Source organism: Gadus macrocephalus, chromosome 13 (genome assembly GCF_031168955.1).
Source record: "Gadus macrocephalus chromosome 13, ASM3116895v1".
Lineage (NCBI taxonomy): Eukaryota > Metazoa > Chordata > Actinopteri > Gadiformes > Gadidae > Gadus > Gadus macrocephalus.
Window position 1 is genome coordinate 5,821,514 of NC_082394.1, and position 20,551 is coordinate 5,842,064.

Sequence of the window (20,551 nt, forward strand, 5' to 3'; positions counted from 1 at the left end):
CTTCATGACGTAAGGGGAAGAGAAGTTCCTTGCGCAGAGTGACTTTGAAATACTTCACATTGCATAATCAAACGCTTTGCCACTGCCCACCTTGTGATGCTCCACTGGGGCTCGATGCGCTGGACGGTGGGGTCCTCTATGTACTCAAAGGCAAGACTCCCCAGGGGGCCCGGCCCCGGTCCACCCGCAAGGTGACCGGGCAGCGAGCCGGCGCGGTCACAGACGGAGCGGGAGAAACACACTATCTCTGAAGTGGTCCTCCTGGAGCGACAGGGAATGAAGAGGCATCACACACACACACACAGCAGACGGGCGGCTGGGGGTTCTGTAGCGTCTCCAGGATTTGATGGACAGATGGATAGACACACATAAATAGGATGGACGGATAGACAAGACGGACAGACAGACAGCGGACGGACAGACAGCAGAAGGACAGCAGTCGGACAACAATCCGACAGACATATATACAGAGAGAGCAGACAGATATACTGAGAGAGAGACAGTCAGATACACAGTCAGACAGACGGTGAGACATACAACGAGCAAAGACACACAGATACACAGTCAGAAAGACAGACGGACAGACAGCGAGACAAACAAACAGACAGATAGACAGATGGATAGATAAATAGATCATTGACACATCTGTATCCTACTATATAGATACAAATATGTAGAAAACCTTTCATCTATCAAAAACAAATAGCACCTGTTTGAAACAGTTATGCACGTACGTAATAATATGTGTTCAGTGTGTTCATGTCTTTTTGTCGAAGTCCCTCATCTGTTCTCTCAGCTCTGAGCTGTATGTGTTATCGGCGCTGGGGCCCGTGTTTTATAACAGAGAGCCCGGCCCCAGCTCGTTACAGGCGCATTAAGGACTGAACACAGTAATTAGTGGGTCCTCTAGCTATGCTGGCTCCTCTCCCCCTCCCTGACTCAAACCATTCGTATCCTAAAATAGATAGACCTATAAATACATGAGGGGAACAAGTACCCACAGGCCCCCAAAGTTTCATCCATTCCTTACGCATCCCCCTTCACCCCCCCTAAACCATTCACTTGTGCTTAATGACGCACTGAAGTTACGTGCCAGAGAGCACTTCTAACAGGGAGGGATACGTGCATCGGGGTGTGCTTTAAACTGCGGCTAAACTGAGAAGCTAAGGCTATAGTTGTAATTTATTTATCATATGTATTTACTTATGAATAAGTAAATGATAAAGATGATACATAATGCATCTTCTTTGTGGTCTCGGGTCTCACGTGAAAACTGAAAACTAAAACTAGGGTGAAGATTGACATAAGAACAACTGTCTTTCTGGCCTGGTAGAGGATGCTGGATGCCATTATATTAGATAAGAACATGCTAGAATATATTAAATTGGATTAGATAACATTTGACATTTGATTATCGTCAACTAGGTTAGATATTTATTCTGAACAGCGGCCATTAAATAATGCATAGGCATTCATTAAACATACATTTTACACAAAAAGAAAAAGAAACATCAATAAATTGATACAATGATTAAATCATATAAACATACAACATCAAGTTAGTGAAATACCAATGGAAAAACATACATAATAATACATATAAAAGGGTATATAAGAACTATGGAGCGGTATAAAGGTTGACCGAGTCTCTCCAACTGTGGTCTCGGTTCCGAGAATCGAGATTGCCACCATCCTCACCTGTACAGCTCACAAGTCTGATTCCCGAAGCGGATGAGAACAGAGCTGCCAGCCCCCAGGTTCTCCCCCACGAGGTGACTTTGGTTCCCCCAGACTCGGGCCCCCTGGCTGGGGTGAGCGCCAGCATGGAGGGGGTCTGTGGAGGAGGGCCGTGATATTTGTCAGTGATGTCAGTGATGACATTTAGTTCAGCCTGAGACGTCAAACTCAACACCATGTCTTGGGGGATGATATGGTTCAGTAGAAGCCAGACAAGGCTTTAGATAGAAAACAAATGACTAGAAGCAGTTTAGTACCATTTCTTAGAAACGGAATGGATACGATTGACACACTTGCAAGGATTTTAAAACGACGGCAGATATTTACAATAAACAACTGTAATCTGAAATAGGCCTAAAGCACAGGACTATATTTTCCCTCTGTAAGGATTTCCTGCATGTGTAAAGGGAAGCACTTTGCCCGTGAATCGTGACAAATCACTTCAGGAAACGTCAATATGTTTCCCCTGGCTTTCAGGTGGACTCATCTGCTTTAAGCTGCAGTAATCACCAATGCATGCTGGCATCCGGCCTCCCTAAACACTATTAAGGGTTGTCACTGTGCTAGTGTCCTACTCCCCTCGCCCGGAGGCACCAGAGATAAACTCTATGTGATCTCTACGGTTTAAGTGATTGTTGTCTGAGGTATTTCCTCCTCCCTACCACCCGCCCTGACCCTAACCGGCCCCTGTATACAGCTCACTAATGTCCACCCTATAGTGTGGTTTCATATCCCATCACAAGGAATTGTAAGCACAGCAAACATGTGCGATTACAACGCTTGCGTTTTCATTATCTGCTTCCAATCTCCACTTCAGTCGACATTGTAGGACCCGGTGCAATTTCAGGGTACTGTCTTCAATCTAGTGGTTCAAAACGGACGATGGTATCTCTGATGACTTCACCTAACATTCTGTCGTTTAGCAGACGCTTTATCCGGAGCCTGTGGACATGTACTTCATCTGCTCATAGGCTGAGGCGCCTAGCTGTAGGATGCCCAGCCGAAGCCCCTCAGTAGGCCACACACACCGGGGGGCCCTCGGTAATGCATTGAGGTGCTTGTCGGAACAAATGGAGGTGGAGTTGTGTTGTCTGGGAGTAATTACCACGAAAGAGTAGATCTGTGAGGACAGAGCTCGGAGCTCTGGTCTGCACTCCCCCACACAGAGCTGGACCGGACCTGGGGGGCTGCGCTGGGGGGCCGGGGCCATCTCACACACTATCCTGTTGGGAGCAGACACAGGTGCGTGGTCACACATGCACAATAGCATGCAGGTGCACACACGCACACATAAACACACACACAGACACACACCTGTATGTATAGACCACATGCATACACACACACACACGTACATACACCCCCCCCCCCCCCAAACACACACACACAAACACACCACATACACACACCACACACACACACACACACACACACCCCCCCCCCCCACACATACACACACAGATTGACACGACACACACACACACACACACACACATACACACGCACACACCACACCCACACCGACACACACACACACACACACACACACACGCACTTCCACAGAGCGTGTGTACATACATCAAACACCGCCATACGCAAACCCAAATAGGGTATTCAAGAATATAAAGTGCATTGGAACCGGCATTATCACAGGTCTCCACCCCCCCCCCCACCACCACCCCACCTCCTCCTCCCGTTCCAGGCGCTCATATCCATGCATGATAACGCAGCACGCATGCATACACATGAGCAGCAGCGGCAGCAGCAGGCGCGGCGCGATGCGACGCGGCCCTCTGTTATCGGTCGCAGCGGCCGGGGCGGCTCGGGCCCTGGGGCCGGCTGACGTGATTGAGGAAGACTTTCATAGAAGTAGCGGGTCAATACGTCCGCCCATCCCTCTTCCTAATGGGAAACCTATAGCCGTGGTGGAACGCCAGCCATAAACCATTCTCTCTCTCTCTCTCTCTCTCTCTCTCTCTCTCACCCCCTCTCAACCTCTCTTCCACTCTCTCTCTCTCTCTCTCTCTCTCTCTCTCTCTCTCTCTCTCTCTCTCTCTCTCTCTCCCTCTCAACCTCTCTTCCACTCTCTCTCTCTCTCTTTCTCTCTCTCCCTCTCTCCCTCTCAACCTCTCTTCCACTCTCTCTCTCTCTCTCTCTCTCTCTCTCCCTCTCAACCTCTCTTCCACTCTCTCTCTCTCTTTCTCTCTCTCCCTCTCAACCTCTCTTCCACTCTCTTCCTCCTTCTCTTCCTCCCTCTCTCTCTCTCTCTCCTACCTGCCATCTCTCTCTCTCTCCTTCCATCTCTCTCTCTCTCTCTCCTTCCATCTCTCTCTCTCTCTCTCTCTCCTTCCATCTCTCTCTCTCTCTCTTCTCTCTCTCTCTCTCTCTTTCCCCTCTCTCTCTCTCTCTCTCTCTCTCTCCCTCTCGCTCTCTCTCTCTCTCTCTCTCTCTCTCCTTCCATCTCTCTCTCTCTCTCTCTCTCTCTCTCTTCCTTCCATCTCTCTCTCTCTCTCTCTCTCTCTCTCACTCTTCCATCTCTCTCTCTCTCTCTCTCTCTCTCTCTCTCTCTCTCTCTCTCTCTCCTCTCCAAGACCCTTCCCCAAGCCTGCCCGGCCACCCACCATTACCTCCTGTTACCATGACGACCGCGGCGACGGTGTCGGCGTGTGCGGTGTGCGCGGAACACGGGGGACGGTTGCTTCGGTAAATCAGTATTGTCTGTCGGGTCAATAAGATAAAGTGGGCCATGAATAAGTCATTATGGCGACTGACCCCGAGCCAATATGAATGCTTGTAACAGCTGTAATGGCGTGTTTTAGAGTCCTGTGCGCCGCTCACTTCAACAACCCCTTCAACAACCCGTCACAATAAAAGCCCCCCCCCCCCCCCATCCCCAATCGACCACCTCGTCTCCCCCCCACAACACAATAAAAGCCCCCCACCACTATGAACCCTCCTTCATGGCCAACCCTTCTCTTCATACATCATGAGGGCTTTTCAAATTTCTACCGGATTGTTCCTTTTCTCTATCTTCTTCTTCTCTTTTCCAACACACACACCCCCACACACACACACACACACGCACACACACACACACACACACGAGTGGGATATAAATAAAGTCTCGCGGGGCACCGGAGCTACTGGGGAACACATGGCTCACAGATTGTCCCTCCCGCCGGAGACACGCGTCGCATTTCAATTACGCCCGCGCCCTGCTTCCGCGAGGACGCCCGACAACAAAGACCGGCGCTCTGGCGTTAGCCAGCGCCGCCGTCGCCACCGTCACAGAGGGGGGGTGGCGGAGGAGACGGGAATAAACACATCACGTGGTATTATTGGGATTCATCTATGCAAAAAGCCCCCATGTAAATTTGTGATTTGGTGTTCGTCTGTGTTGGTTTTTATCTGAGAAATTCAGTATGGTAGGTTCTGTGTGTGTGTGTGTGTGTGTGTGTGTGTGTGTGTGTGTGTGTGTGTGTGTGTGTGTGTGTGTGTGTGTGTGTGTGTTTGTGTTTGTGTGTGTGCCCATCTGCCAGTCTGTGTATGTGTGTGTGCATGCATGTCTCTGTCTGTGTCTGAGGGATTTTTTGTTTGGTTTAAATACCCACGTTTGTTCAGTGTGTGCATACGTCTGTGTGTGTGTGTGTGTGTGTGTGTGTGTGTGTGTGTGTGTGTCTCTGTGTCTGTGTGTGTGTGTGTGTGTGTGTGTGTGTGTGTGTGTGTGTGTGTGTGTGTGTGTGTGTGTCTCTGTCTGTGTTTGCACATCAAACACATCCCCTCCGCCAGATGGGAGTTCCTGTAATATTCCAGCATTACTCCGGTAATATTCCAGCATCATCCCTGCATAACTCCATTGGGAGGTGGGACTTACTGCTCGGCCGTGATGTATCCCTCCTCCTGGGGGGTGCACGCCACCCCGGCCACCTCCACGTTGCCCTGGAGCTCTGAGAAGGACAGGCCCAGGTTCAGGCCCTGGATGGTGACCATGGTGCCGCCCTCCGTTGGCCCAGCCACGGGGCTCACCTGGGAGCAGGAGGAGGGAGAGATGGAGCCACAAAGACCTTTGTTGTGACTAGAGTTAGCATTTTTCTGTGTAGTACATTATTGGATATTTCGTCCAAATCGTTTGATTTTACGAACCAAATGTTCTTAATTGTGAGATGATGTTAGAAGAGCAGTGAAATGGTAAAAACATTCAATATTGCATTTTGTTCAAAAACTAAATCAATTTCTCTCTCGTCATAACAAAGAAAGAATTGAATGAAAAGGGAATAAGTAGAGAGACAAATTAAATATTACACTCAGAAAAATGTGTTCAACAGTAATTAGATAACTAGTAATGACAAAAATAGATTCAATCAGAAAAGGCAGAGAAATAAATGTAATCACCCAGTGAACGCAGTCGAAATTAGAGTTGACATAAGAACGATTATAGACCAGACTCAATAGATCCTGATGAGGCAAGGTCTTTTCCTCTCAGAGAGATTGTCCCAGAGATTAGGGCTCTGCTAAAGAAAAGGCAGGTCAACTTTAGGTCCAAGCTCTGTATGGGGGAAGTTCCGCTCAGGAATCTATGGCTGTGCACTGGTTCCGATGAGTCTAAGAAGGCTTTGAAAGAGATCCAAATCTCACATTGGAATTCACTGGAGGCCAGTAAATAGTAAGCCTGGGAACCAGACAAATCTCGCGAGCTCAAGTGTCATATGCTCTGCGGAAAGGTCTGGCCTCCCTGCCGTACAAACATTCTTCTGCCCGGTACAAAATCACAAGTCCGAGCAATCGCAACCGTTTGTCCAACGTGAGGCGGGATGAATACGATGACAATGCAGAGGAGCGCGGTATAGGCATCTCAACAACAACAAATATGGCTGCCGCTGAACAGTCTGTTCATTCCGCTCTCGAGACAGTATTAAACCAACTGGATGGTTTAATTTCACTTAAAGAAGAACAGGAGATAGCACTCAATTATTTTTGTGGAGAAGAAATTATTTCTCTGGTCGCTCTGTGCCAACTGCAGAGTCACATGTTTCGTTGCTGTGACTGGTAGAGGGCCTATCAAATTGCGTCCAGAGGCTTTTTGGTCTGAGCCCGTTGGGCTCGCCCCATGGAAGTCAGAAGTGAAAGGAGGCTTCAGACTAATTGCAGTTTGAATACTAGCCAGGCTAGTTAAGTGTGACGTTCCCAAGTAAAACGTAGAACACATTTTTTGATGCCTGCCAAAGGGTTTATGAGAGTTCGACTTGATATGTGATAATGATGTATAAATTATTCTTAATTGGGGAAAAACGTAGTTAAATAATTTTTATCTAGGCACTGAATATGAGCTACAGTCAAGGCAAATGGAGACAAGAATATTTCTCCTTGTCTCTCCCTGGGTGATTGCCACCTTGAAGAAGACACAAACCCAACACCACTCATCCAGGTGAGTGCTGGATTTCAGCCTGCTTGCACTAGAAAGGTAAAGCTCAGGTCAGTGTGAGTATATGGGTTTGCATCACCAAGATCCTTCAGTGGGGGGGGGGGGGGGGGGGGGATGTTGGGGGCAGGTGCTTCCAAATGCCCTTTAAACATTTCAAACAAAAAGACACTGAAAAATAATAAGATACAGTATTCCAAAAGGACCCTGTAAAGCCTGTTGTGGAAACCTTTCCTGGGAGAGGCCCCTCCCAGCCCAGCGCGACAGCTGGGGGCCCGCGGGGCCCAACCGGAGCGACGCCGAGGCGACGAAGGAGCAAGTTTCCTTCCCAGTTCCCCCGAGCGGCACAAGGCGGTTGATTCATTCTACGGGCGCTTCCTTGTGAAACGCTAATAGAGTGACAGAGACTTCAAAGGCTGGCGGCTCTTTTGAAGTGCAAGAGCCTTTGCTTCTCAGGATCTGACCCACTGTGCCTCATTCATGAGAAAGGAACAAGGAGGGTGTGACGGCAGAGGAAGATCCATAGCTAACCTTTAAATAGGCTGATTGTGTTAAGCTCCGCAGCACTTTAGGGAGGCCGCCAGTGTGGTGTAAAGTGTGAAGGGAGACTCAGGTAGGAGAATGTTGGCAACGGCAGGATGGATGTTTGCCACGGAGGGATATTCGTTTTTTTTTCCTTGTGTGACATTTAGCGACGACGCGACAAAGCGGGCTCGGCCACACCGTTCGGTAATGACAGCAGCCTTTTGTGCGCAGTGAAAGAGAGGTAAGAACAAAGGAGGCTGTCGCTCTGCTTTCAGGAACGTTTCCGAATGAAAATAGGGTTTGCTGCACTCCCACAAATACCAACTGTCATCTGGTATATTTGGAATAAAAAAAGAACGCTCTTTCCACAATAAACCACCATTGGCATTGTTGAGAAATTGCGTATTGATCCTTTTAAAGCTTTCTTGAATACAAAAACACCAAAAAAAGGAAGCATTTTGTAAAGATTCAGTATAAAATACACAAAGAGTTGAGACTTGTAGCCTTCAAGCGCCAACAGAGCCGAAAACCAAGTGAACGTCGCCCCCCGCTCACCTCTGTGATGCGCGGGTTGGTGCACTTGATGTTGCGGGCGGATTGGTCCATCCAGCGGCTGGCGTGAGGGGACAGCGGTGGGCAGTGCTGCTTCATGGTGCACCGGCCCTCGCCGCTGCACCAGCCGCACTGGAACTTCCTGTCCGCGCGCAGACACATGCCGCAGCTGTCCCGCTGGGCACTGCACTTGTACAGGTTCACTGTGGAGGGAAGACCACGATGGAGCTTGGTCAACTGAAACCCAACTCAATATTCACCTGGAACTTAGCTTCAAATTCAAGTTAAACTCAGCTCAATATTCAACTGAAAACCGGCTCCAAAATAAACTGAAACTCAGCTCCAAATTAAACTGAAACTCAGCTTCAAATTAAACTGAAACTCAGCTTCAAATTAAACTGAAACTCAGCTTCAAAGTCAACTGAAACCGATGTCAGAATTCAACTGCAACTCAATTTACCGAACATAATCCCTACAGTACCTAACATAATCCCAGTTTACAGTCTGCTGCTCAATTAAATCACAACTTAAATCTTACGCATTACATGATTGGCTCCGTGGACATAACAACAACAGAAAATGGTGGAACATTAAAATACATCTTGGGGGAAATGTGTTCGCTGCATTCATCTCGAGGAGCAGTGGGCAGCCACAGAGCAGCGCCCAGGGACCAACCGCCAGACAACTCCAGGACTATTGCCCTGGTCAAGGGCACTGGCAGGAGTATTAACCTCTCGGGGGGCAACAATGGGGAGAACACACAAACCAAGTCCTCACAGAACGGTCCCGGCGGGGTTTGAACCCATGTCCTGCTCGCTGTGAGGCGACGGAGCTGAACCAAAGGGCCAGCTAACCTACTTGTGCATATTAATAAGCACAGAGAGAGGACAGACGAGGACAATCACAGGACAACCCTCTGCTCCGGCTGAATCCGTGGGGATTCAGGTTTGTTTTGACAGCACTCCGTCGGACCGCTGAAGGGCCCTCGATGACAGCGTTCGCAAACACACACAGACACGCACACACACGCGGACACACACACACACACACACACACACACAAACGTGTTTGCACACACGCTTACACACACACGCACACATTGTAACAAACACATGCACACGCACAAACACACGCACATGCACACACGCTAACAAAAACACGCACTCACGCACACAAACGCACACACACACACACACACACATACGGGCACACACACACAGACACACACACACACATGGATGCACAACCTTTATTTATGTTCACATCCATTCTCAATGAACATAGACAATAACACACTCCAAATCCCGAAACGTCAAGGTACTTTTAGGGAGGAAGTGCGGACGCACCTTTGATCTTGGCGGGGTTGTCGATGATGAAGTTGCCGTTCCACACGATGGAAAGGCCCACCGCCAGGTCGCTGATCTTACCACCCTCGTATATGTACTGAGAGAGACAGAGAGGGAGAGACAGAGAGACATAAGCAGGTGTTGAGAGAGAGAGAGAACGAGAGAGAGAGACATCAGGAGATGGAGAGCGAGGGAGAGGGAGAGCGAGAGAGAGACATTGAGGTATAGAGAGATAGTGAGTTAAAAGGTAGAAATAAAGTTAGGGATACAGAGAAAGACCTAAAGAGGAAGACAGTGATCATTGTGTGTATGAGAGAGAGAGAGAGAGAGAGAGAGAGAGAGAGAGAGAGAGAGAGAGAGAGAGAGAGAGAGAGAGAGAGAGAGAGCGAGAACCACAATGCAAGAGGAAGATAAAAGGACAGAAGGGAATCAGGAGATAGAGAGCGTGACAGAGAAACAAGAAAGAGGGAGAACAAAAAAGAAGAGGGGCAAAGCGAGACAAGGAGAGGGAGAGGATCGCACGAACGTGAGACGGCGAGAGTGCAACGGCGGAGTGCTTTTAACCACTTGTCAGGCGGGCCGTGGCTTCCTGGTCCACTCCTCCGTGCGGACACTCAGCCCCGCGGGACGGCCCCCGCATCAAAGGGAGAAGGAGCCTCTCTCACGCATTGGAAACATGTATAATAGAGGAGTGTGGGCCGCGTTCAATCATCATTAGCCCGTCGCCTGAGCGCTCCATTAGTGGTGCGAGAGTTCGGCCCTCATCTGTCCTCGAATACTTCCTCAAATAGACCTGGGAGTTCACGGAGAAGAGGGTTGCGTCGTTTGTTGGGATGCGTTGCAACCCTGTGTGGTGGACCACATCAAGACTTTACTTTTGATTACATTCAACCATCTCAGCCTCCATCTCTCCCCCAACCCACTTTCCCGGTGTCTTTCCCTCTCCTCCCTGTCTTTTCGAGATCCTCTTTATTCGCTTTGCGCCTTCAGAAGATCCAGGAGGGAAGTTGCTACATCATGTAACCTGTGTGTTCTCTATCACTGAGACCTGGACGGCCTCGTGGCTATGAACTCTCAAGTGGAAGCTACACTGGTTTGCCCCATTCCTAACCTGCAGGCATCTCTGTGAAGATTCAGTCCCTTTATCGCGGGTTCCCGTGCCCAAACTTTGCGTGCAGTGAATCACCTGCGGAGGTGCTAAATATTTGACCCACCAAATGTTTTGCGCAGCAAGCGATTCATTCCTATTCCCAGGTCAATCGTGAGATAATTAGCGTACCTCAATGGATATTGTCTACCAACAAGAATGTTTTGAAAATGGGTTGAAAATGTTTCAATTGTTAAGTAGGTAAAAGGTTGTTCATAAAAATGCAAATTTGTCGCACAAAAAACCTTGGGCTAGATCACTAAATAGTAAATAGAATCGTGTGTTTGTGTACGTTTGTGTGGGTGCGCTGGTGTCTGTTTGTGTGTGTGAGAGCGCTCGTGTCTATGGGGGGTTGCACGCTCGTGTGTGTGTGTGTGTGTGTGTATAGCTGCGCACGTGTGTGTGTGTGCGTGCACGCCTGTGTGTTTGTGTTTGTGTGAGAGAGAGCTCGTTTCTGTTGGTTGATGCGCGTGTCTGTGTGTGTGCGTAGCTACGGGGGTCGGTGTGTTTATGCATGCGTGCGCGTGTGTATGTGTGTGTGTGTGTGCGCGCCGGTGTGTGTGTGTGCCTGTGTGTGTGTGTGTGTGTGTGAGTGTGCGTGAGTGTGTGTGCGTGCACGCCTGTGTGTGTGTGTGTGTGTGTGTGTGTGTGTGTGTGTGTGTGTGTGTGTGTGTGTGTGTGTGTGTGTGTGTGTGTGTGTGTGTGTGTGTGTGTGTGTGTGTGTGTGTGGTCCGTACCGAGCTGTTCTGGCACTGCACGCTGGTGCTGTTGAAGCGCAGCGCGGTGACTCTCTGGCTGGAGCCCTGCACCTGCACCACGCACTCGTAGCCGCGCTGGCCCGACTGCGGCTGGGGAAGGTTCCGGGCCCGCAGAGTGATGGGCCGGACCTCGCCCGCCGGGATCAGGATCTGACCCGAGTCCAGCAGCTGAGGACAGTCCTGACGACGGGGAGAATAAGTATTAATGATTAATAAGAATCAAACGATTTAATAATAGGACAAAGCTGGAAACACGGGTGCTAGGGGTGTTCTATTGTCGAGGGGTTCAGCAAAAGGTTCTGAGTTCGAACCCGACTCCCGTAGGCAATCCTGAAAGAGATGGCTGTCCTGCTGACAGCTCAATAACGGCGTGTGTTCAACCATTCACTGAATGGCACTGTGAATAAAACAAAATAGTAAATGCCATCCATTTCCCTTCAGCATGAGACCCACTATTTTGTTCTTTTTTGTGCAAGCATTGTATGATAGCGTTTATGAGCTCCTGGCTGATCGTTAAAAAGAAGGTGAAGGCAGACGTCAGCAAAATCCTTGATGTTACCTTACAGGCTCATTTATGCAAATGTCTACAAAGCAGCTTCCCGTACGGGTCTCCCGCTCTTTAAAAACACAAAAAGCTTTGGCGGTTGACACGAGATCATTCCCTTAGCGTGGAATAGAGATTACACTATAGACACCGAACTTAGGCCTATTATTATGCTGTTAGAGGAGCAGGCTGCACGCCGAAACGGAGACAATGACACTATTTCACAAAGAGGCTCATTAGGGTGTCAGGCAGCAGAAACCTACTCTTCCAACTCACAAATCTCTGCGTCAGAAAAAGCTCGATAGCATATGAAATCGACTTTTCAACTGTTTTTCTTTTGTTTCATTTATGAATGTCATTATCCCACTATGCAGCAGCATTGCAAATTCATATGCCGTCGTTTTGAAAGTAACTTTTGTGTGGGTGGCTTTCAAAAGCATGCGTTGACTGACAATGTAGTGTTTGACCCATGGCACAGGGACAATTTGTCTGTTAGCTATTGGTGGCTGTTAGCTTGTGGTGGTTATTAGGTTGTGGTTGCTGTTAGCTTGGGGTAGCTGTGCTTAGCTTGCAGTGTCTGTTGGCTAGTGATGATCGTTAGTTTGTGGTAGTTGTTGGCTTGGGGGTAGCTGTGATTACCTTGCGGTGTCTGTTGAATAGTGATGGTGGTTAGTTTGTGGTAGTTGTTGGCTTATGGTAGCTGTTAGCCTTGGGGTCTGTTAGCTTGTGGTCAGGGGGAGCTTATTGAATGCTGCTAGCTTGTGGTGGCTACTACCATGTTGCCACCGTCAGGATCCAGTAGCCGTGTTAGCGTTAGCATGTCGAATAATAAGTTAACCGGTACCTCTGAGGCGTTGACCCGTCCCTCCAGGAAGGAGCAGCTGCTGGGTGCGTGGGTGCACAGGTTGCGATATTTACACCAGTGGCAGTGGAAGGTGCTGTTCACACAGGAGAGACACCTGGACAACACACAAGGCACACACCGCTCATGAGACACTCATTGTTTACAGACCCCAGACTGATGTGGGTGTGGTTCTTTTATTATTACAAGTTTTCTATAAGTTCTCTTCAATCATAAAACATTAGAAATTTACTACAAACAGGATTTACGTTGCATTCAAAAAATATGAATTATTAGCTTCAATGTACTGTAATGAGTGAGTAGTATAATTGCAGAGGGTAAAACACAGTGAGACATGATTAATTGCTGCTTGTGTTCAGTCCCTCCTAGTCTTGCTCTAAGCTATCTGCCACACGCTTGGATACTTGGAGAATTTAAATGAACAAAAATAGCTGCAAGGCAAAGACAGAAAATACCAAGATTTGCTCTCATTCCTATAGATCTGCGCTCAAATGTTGCTATTCATTTGTTAAAAACAAATTAGTTCAACATTTATCAAAACAATTAACATATTGCCCTGTCAAGCAGAGAGGCCACTGGAGTGACAACACACTGAATGCTCATTTTGCATGTGCGCATGTACTGTTCAAGGCTGTGAACACCAGCACAAGCCATCAGATGTACCAAGAGTATGAGCAAAGTAAATATCAACCACAAAGAATAATAACCTTTATTTTAAGGACTATTACATTCCTATTTATTTTTTTCCAAGTCATTGTGTCCTATTACTTTTATTATTATGCCACCCAAAACCACCTCAGCCGCACATTAACTTTAACCTTGTTATTGAGACAAAACTGTCTTATTGTGGTCTCCTCACACCCTCTCTGCTTGGAGGGATATCAACACGCCAACGCGCTATTAAAGAGTGAGCACAGCAGTACAGCGTGTTGCACAGAACCGAGGGAGTGTTTGAAACATCACTCCCAACAGTGGCATCAAGGTTGGACGACACTCCATTACAGAGTGAGAGAGAGGGAGAGGGAGAGGGAGAGGGAGAGGGAGAGGGAGAGGGAGAGAGAGAGAGAGAGAGAGAGAGAGAGAGAGAGAGAGAGAGACATTGAAAGGTAAAGATAGTAAAACCAAGCTGATAAGATAAATGTATTGCTGATAGACTAATGAGTACATTCATGCTTGCAGGGTTCAATCGGGACATTTTGATGTCCCAGTGGCTACAGAGATTACAGAGTTTGAGTTGAAAATGATTTTCAGATGAGCTTGTTCTTGGCACATATGGACATTAAATGAGATGACGCAGAGCATGCATGAAACAATGGGAGCGCACGTGATGTGTGAATCACTCCAGCGCAGAATAGCTCATGGCAATGTAGTTATGTCAATGATTGCTGTGAAGCCTCATTAAATATGGATACCATATAGCTGGCAGGAGCCAATATTGATAATTATGTGTGTTTGTGTGTCTGTGTGTGTCTGTGTGTGTGTGTGTGTGTGTGTGTGTGTGTGTGTGTGTGTGTGTGTGTGTGTGTGTGTGCGTGCGTGCGTGTGCGCGTGCGTGCGTGTGCGCGCGCGCGTGCGTGTGTGTGTGTGTCAGTGTGTGTGCGTGTGTGTGTGTGTGTATGTGTGTGTGTGCTCTCCAGACACAAATTAATTATAAAGATGTTGAGTTACTGAGGTGAGTGGGTGCGGGGAGGGACGCGGGCGCAGTGCACGGCAGAGAGAGAAGGCCTTTGTTAGAAGTGTGCTTGGTCTAAAATATTAATTATGGAGTTAAATAGGGTCAGCCCATAACCAATGGCAGCCATGTTTGGCTACAGCCAATGAGATGCTGTCTATTTAATATGCAGGGACGTTCTTGCTGAGGTAGAACAAGGGAAAAACTCCTAGCTGTACTCGCAGGGCGCATTTCCAGACGCTCCTTAGCTCTTTATCCATCATCCTTGAGAATTCTGGATGACCATCTCTGCTCGGTGAGGGAAACAGTTCTAGTGAAAGGCTGTTATTCACGAAGGAAGCGAAAGTTGCCTTTGACTGACGGTAGACGACCTTGCCCCGTGAAATGTGCATTGTGAATGTTTAATGAAACCCGATCGGTGACTGAAATCCTTTCGGGAATTCAGACAAACGAGGCGATACAACCAGACATGGTTAATGGTGTTATGAAAATGTAAGCGAATTCCACCGCCTGGGTTATAAGACCTTATCCCAAGTCGGAGGCAGCTCATCAATACTACTGGACCAATCAGAAGAAAGGTGATGAGGCAGGGGCTGGATATCAACTGGACCAATCACTAGACAGGGGAGGGAAGGATATATCCTGGACCAATCAGAAGACAGGGTAGGGAGAGGCTTGATCTCTACTGGACCAATTGAAAGACAGGGAGGGAGGGGCTTGATATCTACTGAACAAGTCAGAAGACAGATGAGGGAAGCGCTTGATATCTACTGGACAATCAGACAAGTGATAAAGGGGCTCGATATCTACAGGACTAATCGAACAACAGGAGAAGGAAGGATATATCCTTGACGAATAAGAAAACAGGGGAGGGAGGAGCTTCATCTCTACTGTACCAATCAGAAGATAGGCGAGGGAGGGACTTGATATCTATTGGATGGACCCATCAGAAGAAAGGCAATATAAGGCTGGACTTACGTGTGATGGACGCTGCAGTTGTAAAACTTGACCTCAGTGCTGGCGACCATTTGACCTGTCTCCTTGGAGTTGAGACGCAGTTCCACCCCCGACCAGTCTAAACGGAGATGGAGACGGAGACGGAGAGAAGAGTCAATTGGACAGGGTGAAAATAGAGATACAAGGTAGGAGACAGGATTCAGAGAGCGAGTGACCCTGCGTTGGACGGACAGGACATCAGTACATAAGACAAGATTGATATTGTGACAGCAAATGGAAAATGAAAGTAATAAAAAAGACAAGGGAAGGTTTAACTCTGAGATAAATACTATAAACGCAGGGCACACTAGAACAAAAAGGAATGGCTTTTATCAAGGGAGGAAACGTTGATGTTCTCTGTTAACAAAATAAAAGTCCTCCCTAGTATTGCCATGCATCCTGCAGGATCCAGCATTTACAGCAGTAAAGTCTCTACTTTACTGCTGTAGTATGTAGTACGCTGTACTAGCTGGCATGCTAGTACAGCGTACCAGCAGTCACAAACACGCCAGACACATACTTTGAAAAGCCGAGGAGCACCATTCCAGGTCATTCAGCGAGTGGTTGTAACGTGTGTCTCGATGTGTGTGTTAAAGTGTGCCAGGTCACAGGTGTGGCACTCACCCTGTCCCTCGGGGATCCGTGGGACCTCTCTGCTGTCGGGGGAGAGACACATCACCCGGTTGCCGTTGACGTGGCCCTCAGCCTGCGCCTGCTGGCCGAAGGAGCAGGTGATGCCCGCAGAAAGATCCGGAACATTATTCACCTCAAGCAGCAGCTGAGGGGAGAAAGGGGTGGCGGTATTGAGGGTTGTTGGGAAGGAAGGAAGGAAGGATGGAAAGGAAGAAAGAAAGAAAATAGTAAAATATCAAAAGAGAGAAAATGCACATTCACATTTAAATTTAGCTTTTATCCACAGCGACTTAAAACCATTCACAGACCGACGGCGGAGTCAACCATGCAAGGCGACGGTCAGTTCGTTTGAGCACTAAGGGTATGGTGTCCTTCTCGGGGACAACTCGACACTCAGCTACAGCTGAGCTAAGCCAACCCTACCATAAATATATTTATATAATGTTTAAGCGCATTGTTTCAAAAAGTTCACCTTATTGAAATAGACTTACATTAACAGTTCATCCATTATATATCTGTCATATTGAAAAGTTGCACTGCCAAAAATACAAGAGTAAGTCTTGGAAAACTAAAGTTTTCTCCATCCTCGTGTTCTGGGTATACCGAACAGGAGGTGTCCTCTGTGGACTTTGTTATTTGTGAAAAATGACACACAGTTATATTTCCATCTTCTCTCACACTGGAAGCGAGACACTGTATTGTCGTGTCGTGACTCATGTCACGCGAATCGGCTGCTGTCTATGACGGTGGACGGCCGTGATTGGCTGCAGGGGGCGATGACCACACTTACGGGCACGCTGTGACTGGACACGGCGATGCTGTCCGGGTGAGCGATGACCTGGACGCAGCGCTCAATGGTGGTGGCGAACCGGAACGCCTCATCGGCTCTCGGACAGCGATCCCTCCTGGAACACCTGGGGACGAGGAGGAGGAGGAGGAGGAGGAGGAGGAGGTGGAGTGGGAAGAGGAGGAGGAGGAGGAGGAGGAGGAGGAATAAAAGGAAGGGGAGGAAGAGGTGGAGGAGGAGGAGCAGGAGGAGGTGGAGTGGGAAGAGGAGGAGGAGGAGGAAGATGAGGAAGAAAAGGAAGGGGAGGAAGAGGTGGAGGAGGAGTAAGAAGAGGAGGAGGAGGAGGAGGAGGAGCAGGAGCAGGAGGAGGAGGAGGAGCAGGAGGAGGAGGAGGGGCAGGCAGAAGAGGAGGAGCAGGAGGAGGAGGAGGAGAAGGAGGAGGAAGAGGAGGAGCAGGAGGAGGAGAAGGAGGAGATTGAGATGATGGAGGACGAGGACGACGAGGAAGATGAGGAAGAGGCGGAAGGGAAGGAGGAGGAGGAGGAGGAAGATAAGGAAGAGGAAGGGGAGGAGGAAGAAGCAAAGGAAGGGGAAGAGAAAGATGATGAGGTGCAGGAAGAAGAAGAGGAGGAGGAGGAGGTGGAGGAGTAGGAGAATAGCTTATTTCTCAATTTACCATTCTACTTCTGCTGTTCTTCTATTAATTAATAATTTTGCAGTTGCCTATATCCAAAGTATTCCTATCATTAAGGACATCTACAGGTAGACATGCAGATATCGGGAACAAAGCCAGAACCTTTCGGCATGGGAGTTAGTCTCCCTGCCAACTACACCATCCTGCCGCTACAACTTCTATCACACGAAACAATCTTCCATTCTCTCCTCCCTTCTCATCGGTCTCCTGACGGGCTCCGTATAAAAATAACCGACTTGAGTCGTTTTACTTTAAACCACTTCAGTTCTGTCCTGGGTTTGTTTCAGTGCCGCTGACATCCGAGTACCCGGCAGTGCGTCGTTGGTCTGCCAGGACTGACAGACCAACGACCGCCGTGCAGCAGAGTTAATACCGCAAGGAGTCGCTTGGGTGTTATGCCGCGCGACCGGTAGAAAGAGTGGCCTCCTTAGGAGAGCGCGGCCCTCACAGCGCTACACTCAGTGGCAGCGGGAGAGACGGAGAGTGGAGGGGTGGACCACCTGAATAGAGTGGCGAGCCCAGTGCTGTAATTACGGCGAGATGTAAAGGTGTAATGGAGGTGCTCTGAGGGCGGGCGGCTCCGCGGGGGGCTCCTGGGGGCCCCTGTTGCCGAGGGCGGAGGACAGATGCTCACCTATCTGACCGCGCGCCGCACAGAAGTGCTTTGGGAAATAGTCTGGGAAAAAAAACACGAAAAAAAGCCCTTTCATCTGCTGAGACCGTCTTTCATTGCCTTTTGATTTCCCCCCTCGCCCATGCCCCCCCTCTCCGTCACTCCCTCTCGCTTTCAGTCTGTAGCTCTCCGTCGCTCTGTTTTGTCTGATGGGGCCATTTGCTAAACCTCCGCCCACATACACCGACACAGCCACACACACACACGTCCGAAAGTGAACACACTCTCCCACACACACACACACACACACACACACACACACACACACACACACACACACACACACACAAATAGTGTTGCACTTCAGGCTTTATTTTCTGCATATTGAGCATCTTGAGCATCTCTCTCTCTCTCTCTCTCCGTATCTCTCTCTCTCTTTCCGTCTCTCTCTCTCTTTCCGTCTCTCTCTCTCTCTCTCTCTCCCGCTCTCTCCCACTCTCTCCCACTCCCCCTCTCTCTCTCTCCCTCTCTCTCTCTCTCTCTCTCTCTCTCTCTCTCTCTCTCTCTCTCTCTCTCTCCCTCTCTCTCTCTCCCTCCTCCTCTCTCTCTCTCTCTCTCTCTCTCTCTCTCTCCTGATGCCAGGCTTGGTTCCGCCACACCGCGGGGAGAGCGAGAGCGAGAGACCCCTAGACCCGGCTCTGCTGGGTATTTAGTGACAGCCACTCAGGAGCTAGGAGAAGGGAGTCCTATTTGAATTTAATGGACTGGAAAGTATAATAGTCTGACTTTGGTGTCTGAAGTCATCTTTCACTGAACAGCAGGCTACTTTCGCCGAAAAGTACACGATGAAAGTCAAAAACTTAAGACAGTTGGGACTTGAAACAAGGGCCGCCAATTCTTTTTTGTGAAAAACATAATTAACAGAATTTTTTTTTCGCTCTTTTGTTTCGTACTTGGGGTAACCTCTCGCACGGCGAATAAAACACAAATTAGTTACGATTAAAAAAAAATTACCGTTTGTCGCAGTGTCATAATTAGTTAAAATGCGCCGCGTCAACGGCGGCGGAATTAATCCCCCCTCAGAGCCCGGCTTCAAACAGGGGCGGTTTTTGTTCAGAGCGGGTCTAATCTCCCAGAATCCTCTGTGCTCCATATCACGGCGTTACGTAAGCTAACCTGGAGGTCACGTCATTAAGGAGGGAGGCGATAAGCCCCGCTCCACCGGGTCCAAAATGTTCCCCCTGGCTGTGGCGGTAAAGAAGCCCTGTCGATAGGCTTGTGGTTCTGGACACACATTCATCCACCTTCCCCCCGCCCCACACACACACACACACACACGCACACACACACACGCACGCACACACACACGCATGCACAACCTCCATCATTAACAAACCTTTCATCCATCCTGTCAACCCGACCGACAGCAACACAAGCGTGCCGGTTGCATCATAATAATGACATGAATGGGTATGAGCCATGAACGGGATAGTAGCTCTCAAGTTGTTTCACCAAAACAGACTAACACAGCCGTTACAAATGAGTTGTCAGGGGGTAAACTCTGGTCAAATGATTTGAAGGGTTGTAGAAATATCATGACCGGCTGGAATATCCAATTAACAAACGTAATCCAAAATACTACGATACTACGTAAATACTACGTAAATACTACGTAAATACTACGTATTTCTTGGAATACATACTGTAGGTGCGACAGAACTGGCATATGCTCGGGTTCGTTAGGCAACAATGGAGAGCCACAATAATTCTTACACATGTTGATCCCTTTATGCGGGTTGTAAATCTAGAGTCAAACCACAAAGACAGGAAAAACGGTCAAAACATTGCCCATAGCCTCTTTGCATATATTATTTACTATTGTATACTGTATAGCCATGTAGCAGATGCTTTTATGCAAAGCGCCTCCCGGTGGATCCAGACACATGTCAGGTAGGAGCGGGGGCTGGGGTCAGGGGGCATCTTGCTCAGGGATCCCCACAGGCTAGGCGGCAGACTGGGGACCGTACATGATTGGTTTGACTGGGAGTCAAACTCCCCTAGTCACGACACCCTCCTGCGCTTATGGTACCATCATGTGTGTTTAAAGGAGACTTACATGTTGAGCAGGACACACCAGCCACAGTGGGGGTCCGCCGAGCTCAGGCACTCGGAGCAGGTGGAGTACTGGTCACAGGCCTCGACCGGTACTTGGACCACCTGGAACACACACACACACACACACACACACACACACACACACACACAA

The 20,551-nt window shown here is 48.7% G+C and overlaps 1 protein-coding gene across 1 annotated transcript; it reads right to left on the bottom strand.

Moving 5' to 3' along the window:
• Window positions 1-41: 41 nt before the first annotated feature.
• On the bottom strand, window positions 42-20,499 carry LOC132470156 (plexin-A2-like). Its single transcript, XM_060068484.1, has 12 exons — window positions 20,402-20,499; window positions 16,982-17,105; window positions 16,183-16,336; window positions 15,541-15,637; window positions 12,873-12,987; window positions 11,464-11,664; window positions 9,580-9,676; window positions 8,237-8,436; window positions 5,612-5,763; window positions 2,843-2,960; window positions 1,699-1,834; window positions 42-261 (listed from the first exon to the last, which is right to left on the bottom strand). Coding segments are annotated over exons 1-12 (1,416 nt in total). The 5' UTR covers window positions 20,404-20,499; the 3' UTR covers window positions 42-241.
• Window positions 20,500-20,551: the final 52 nt, after the last annotated feature.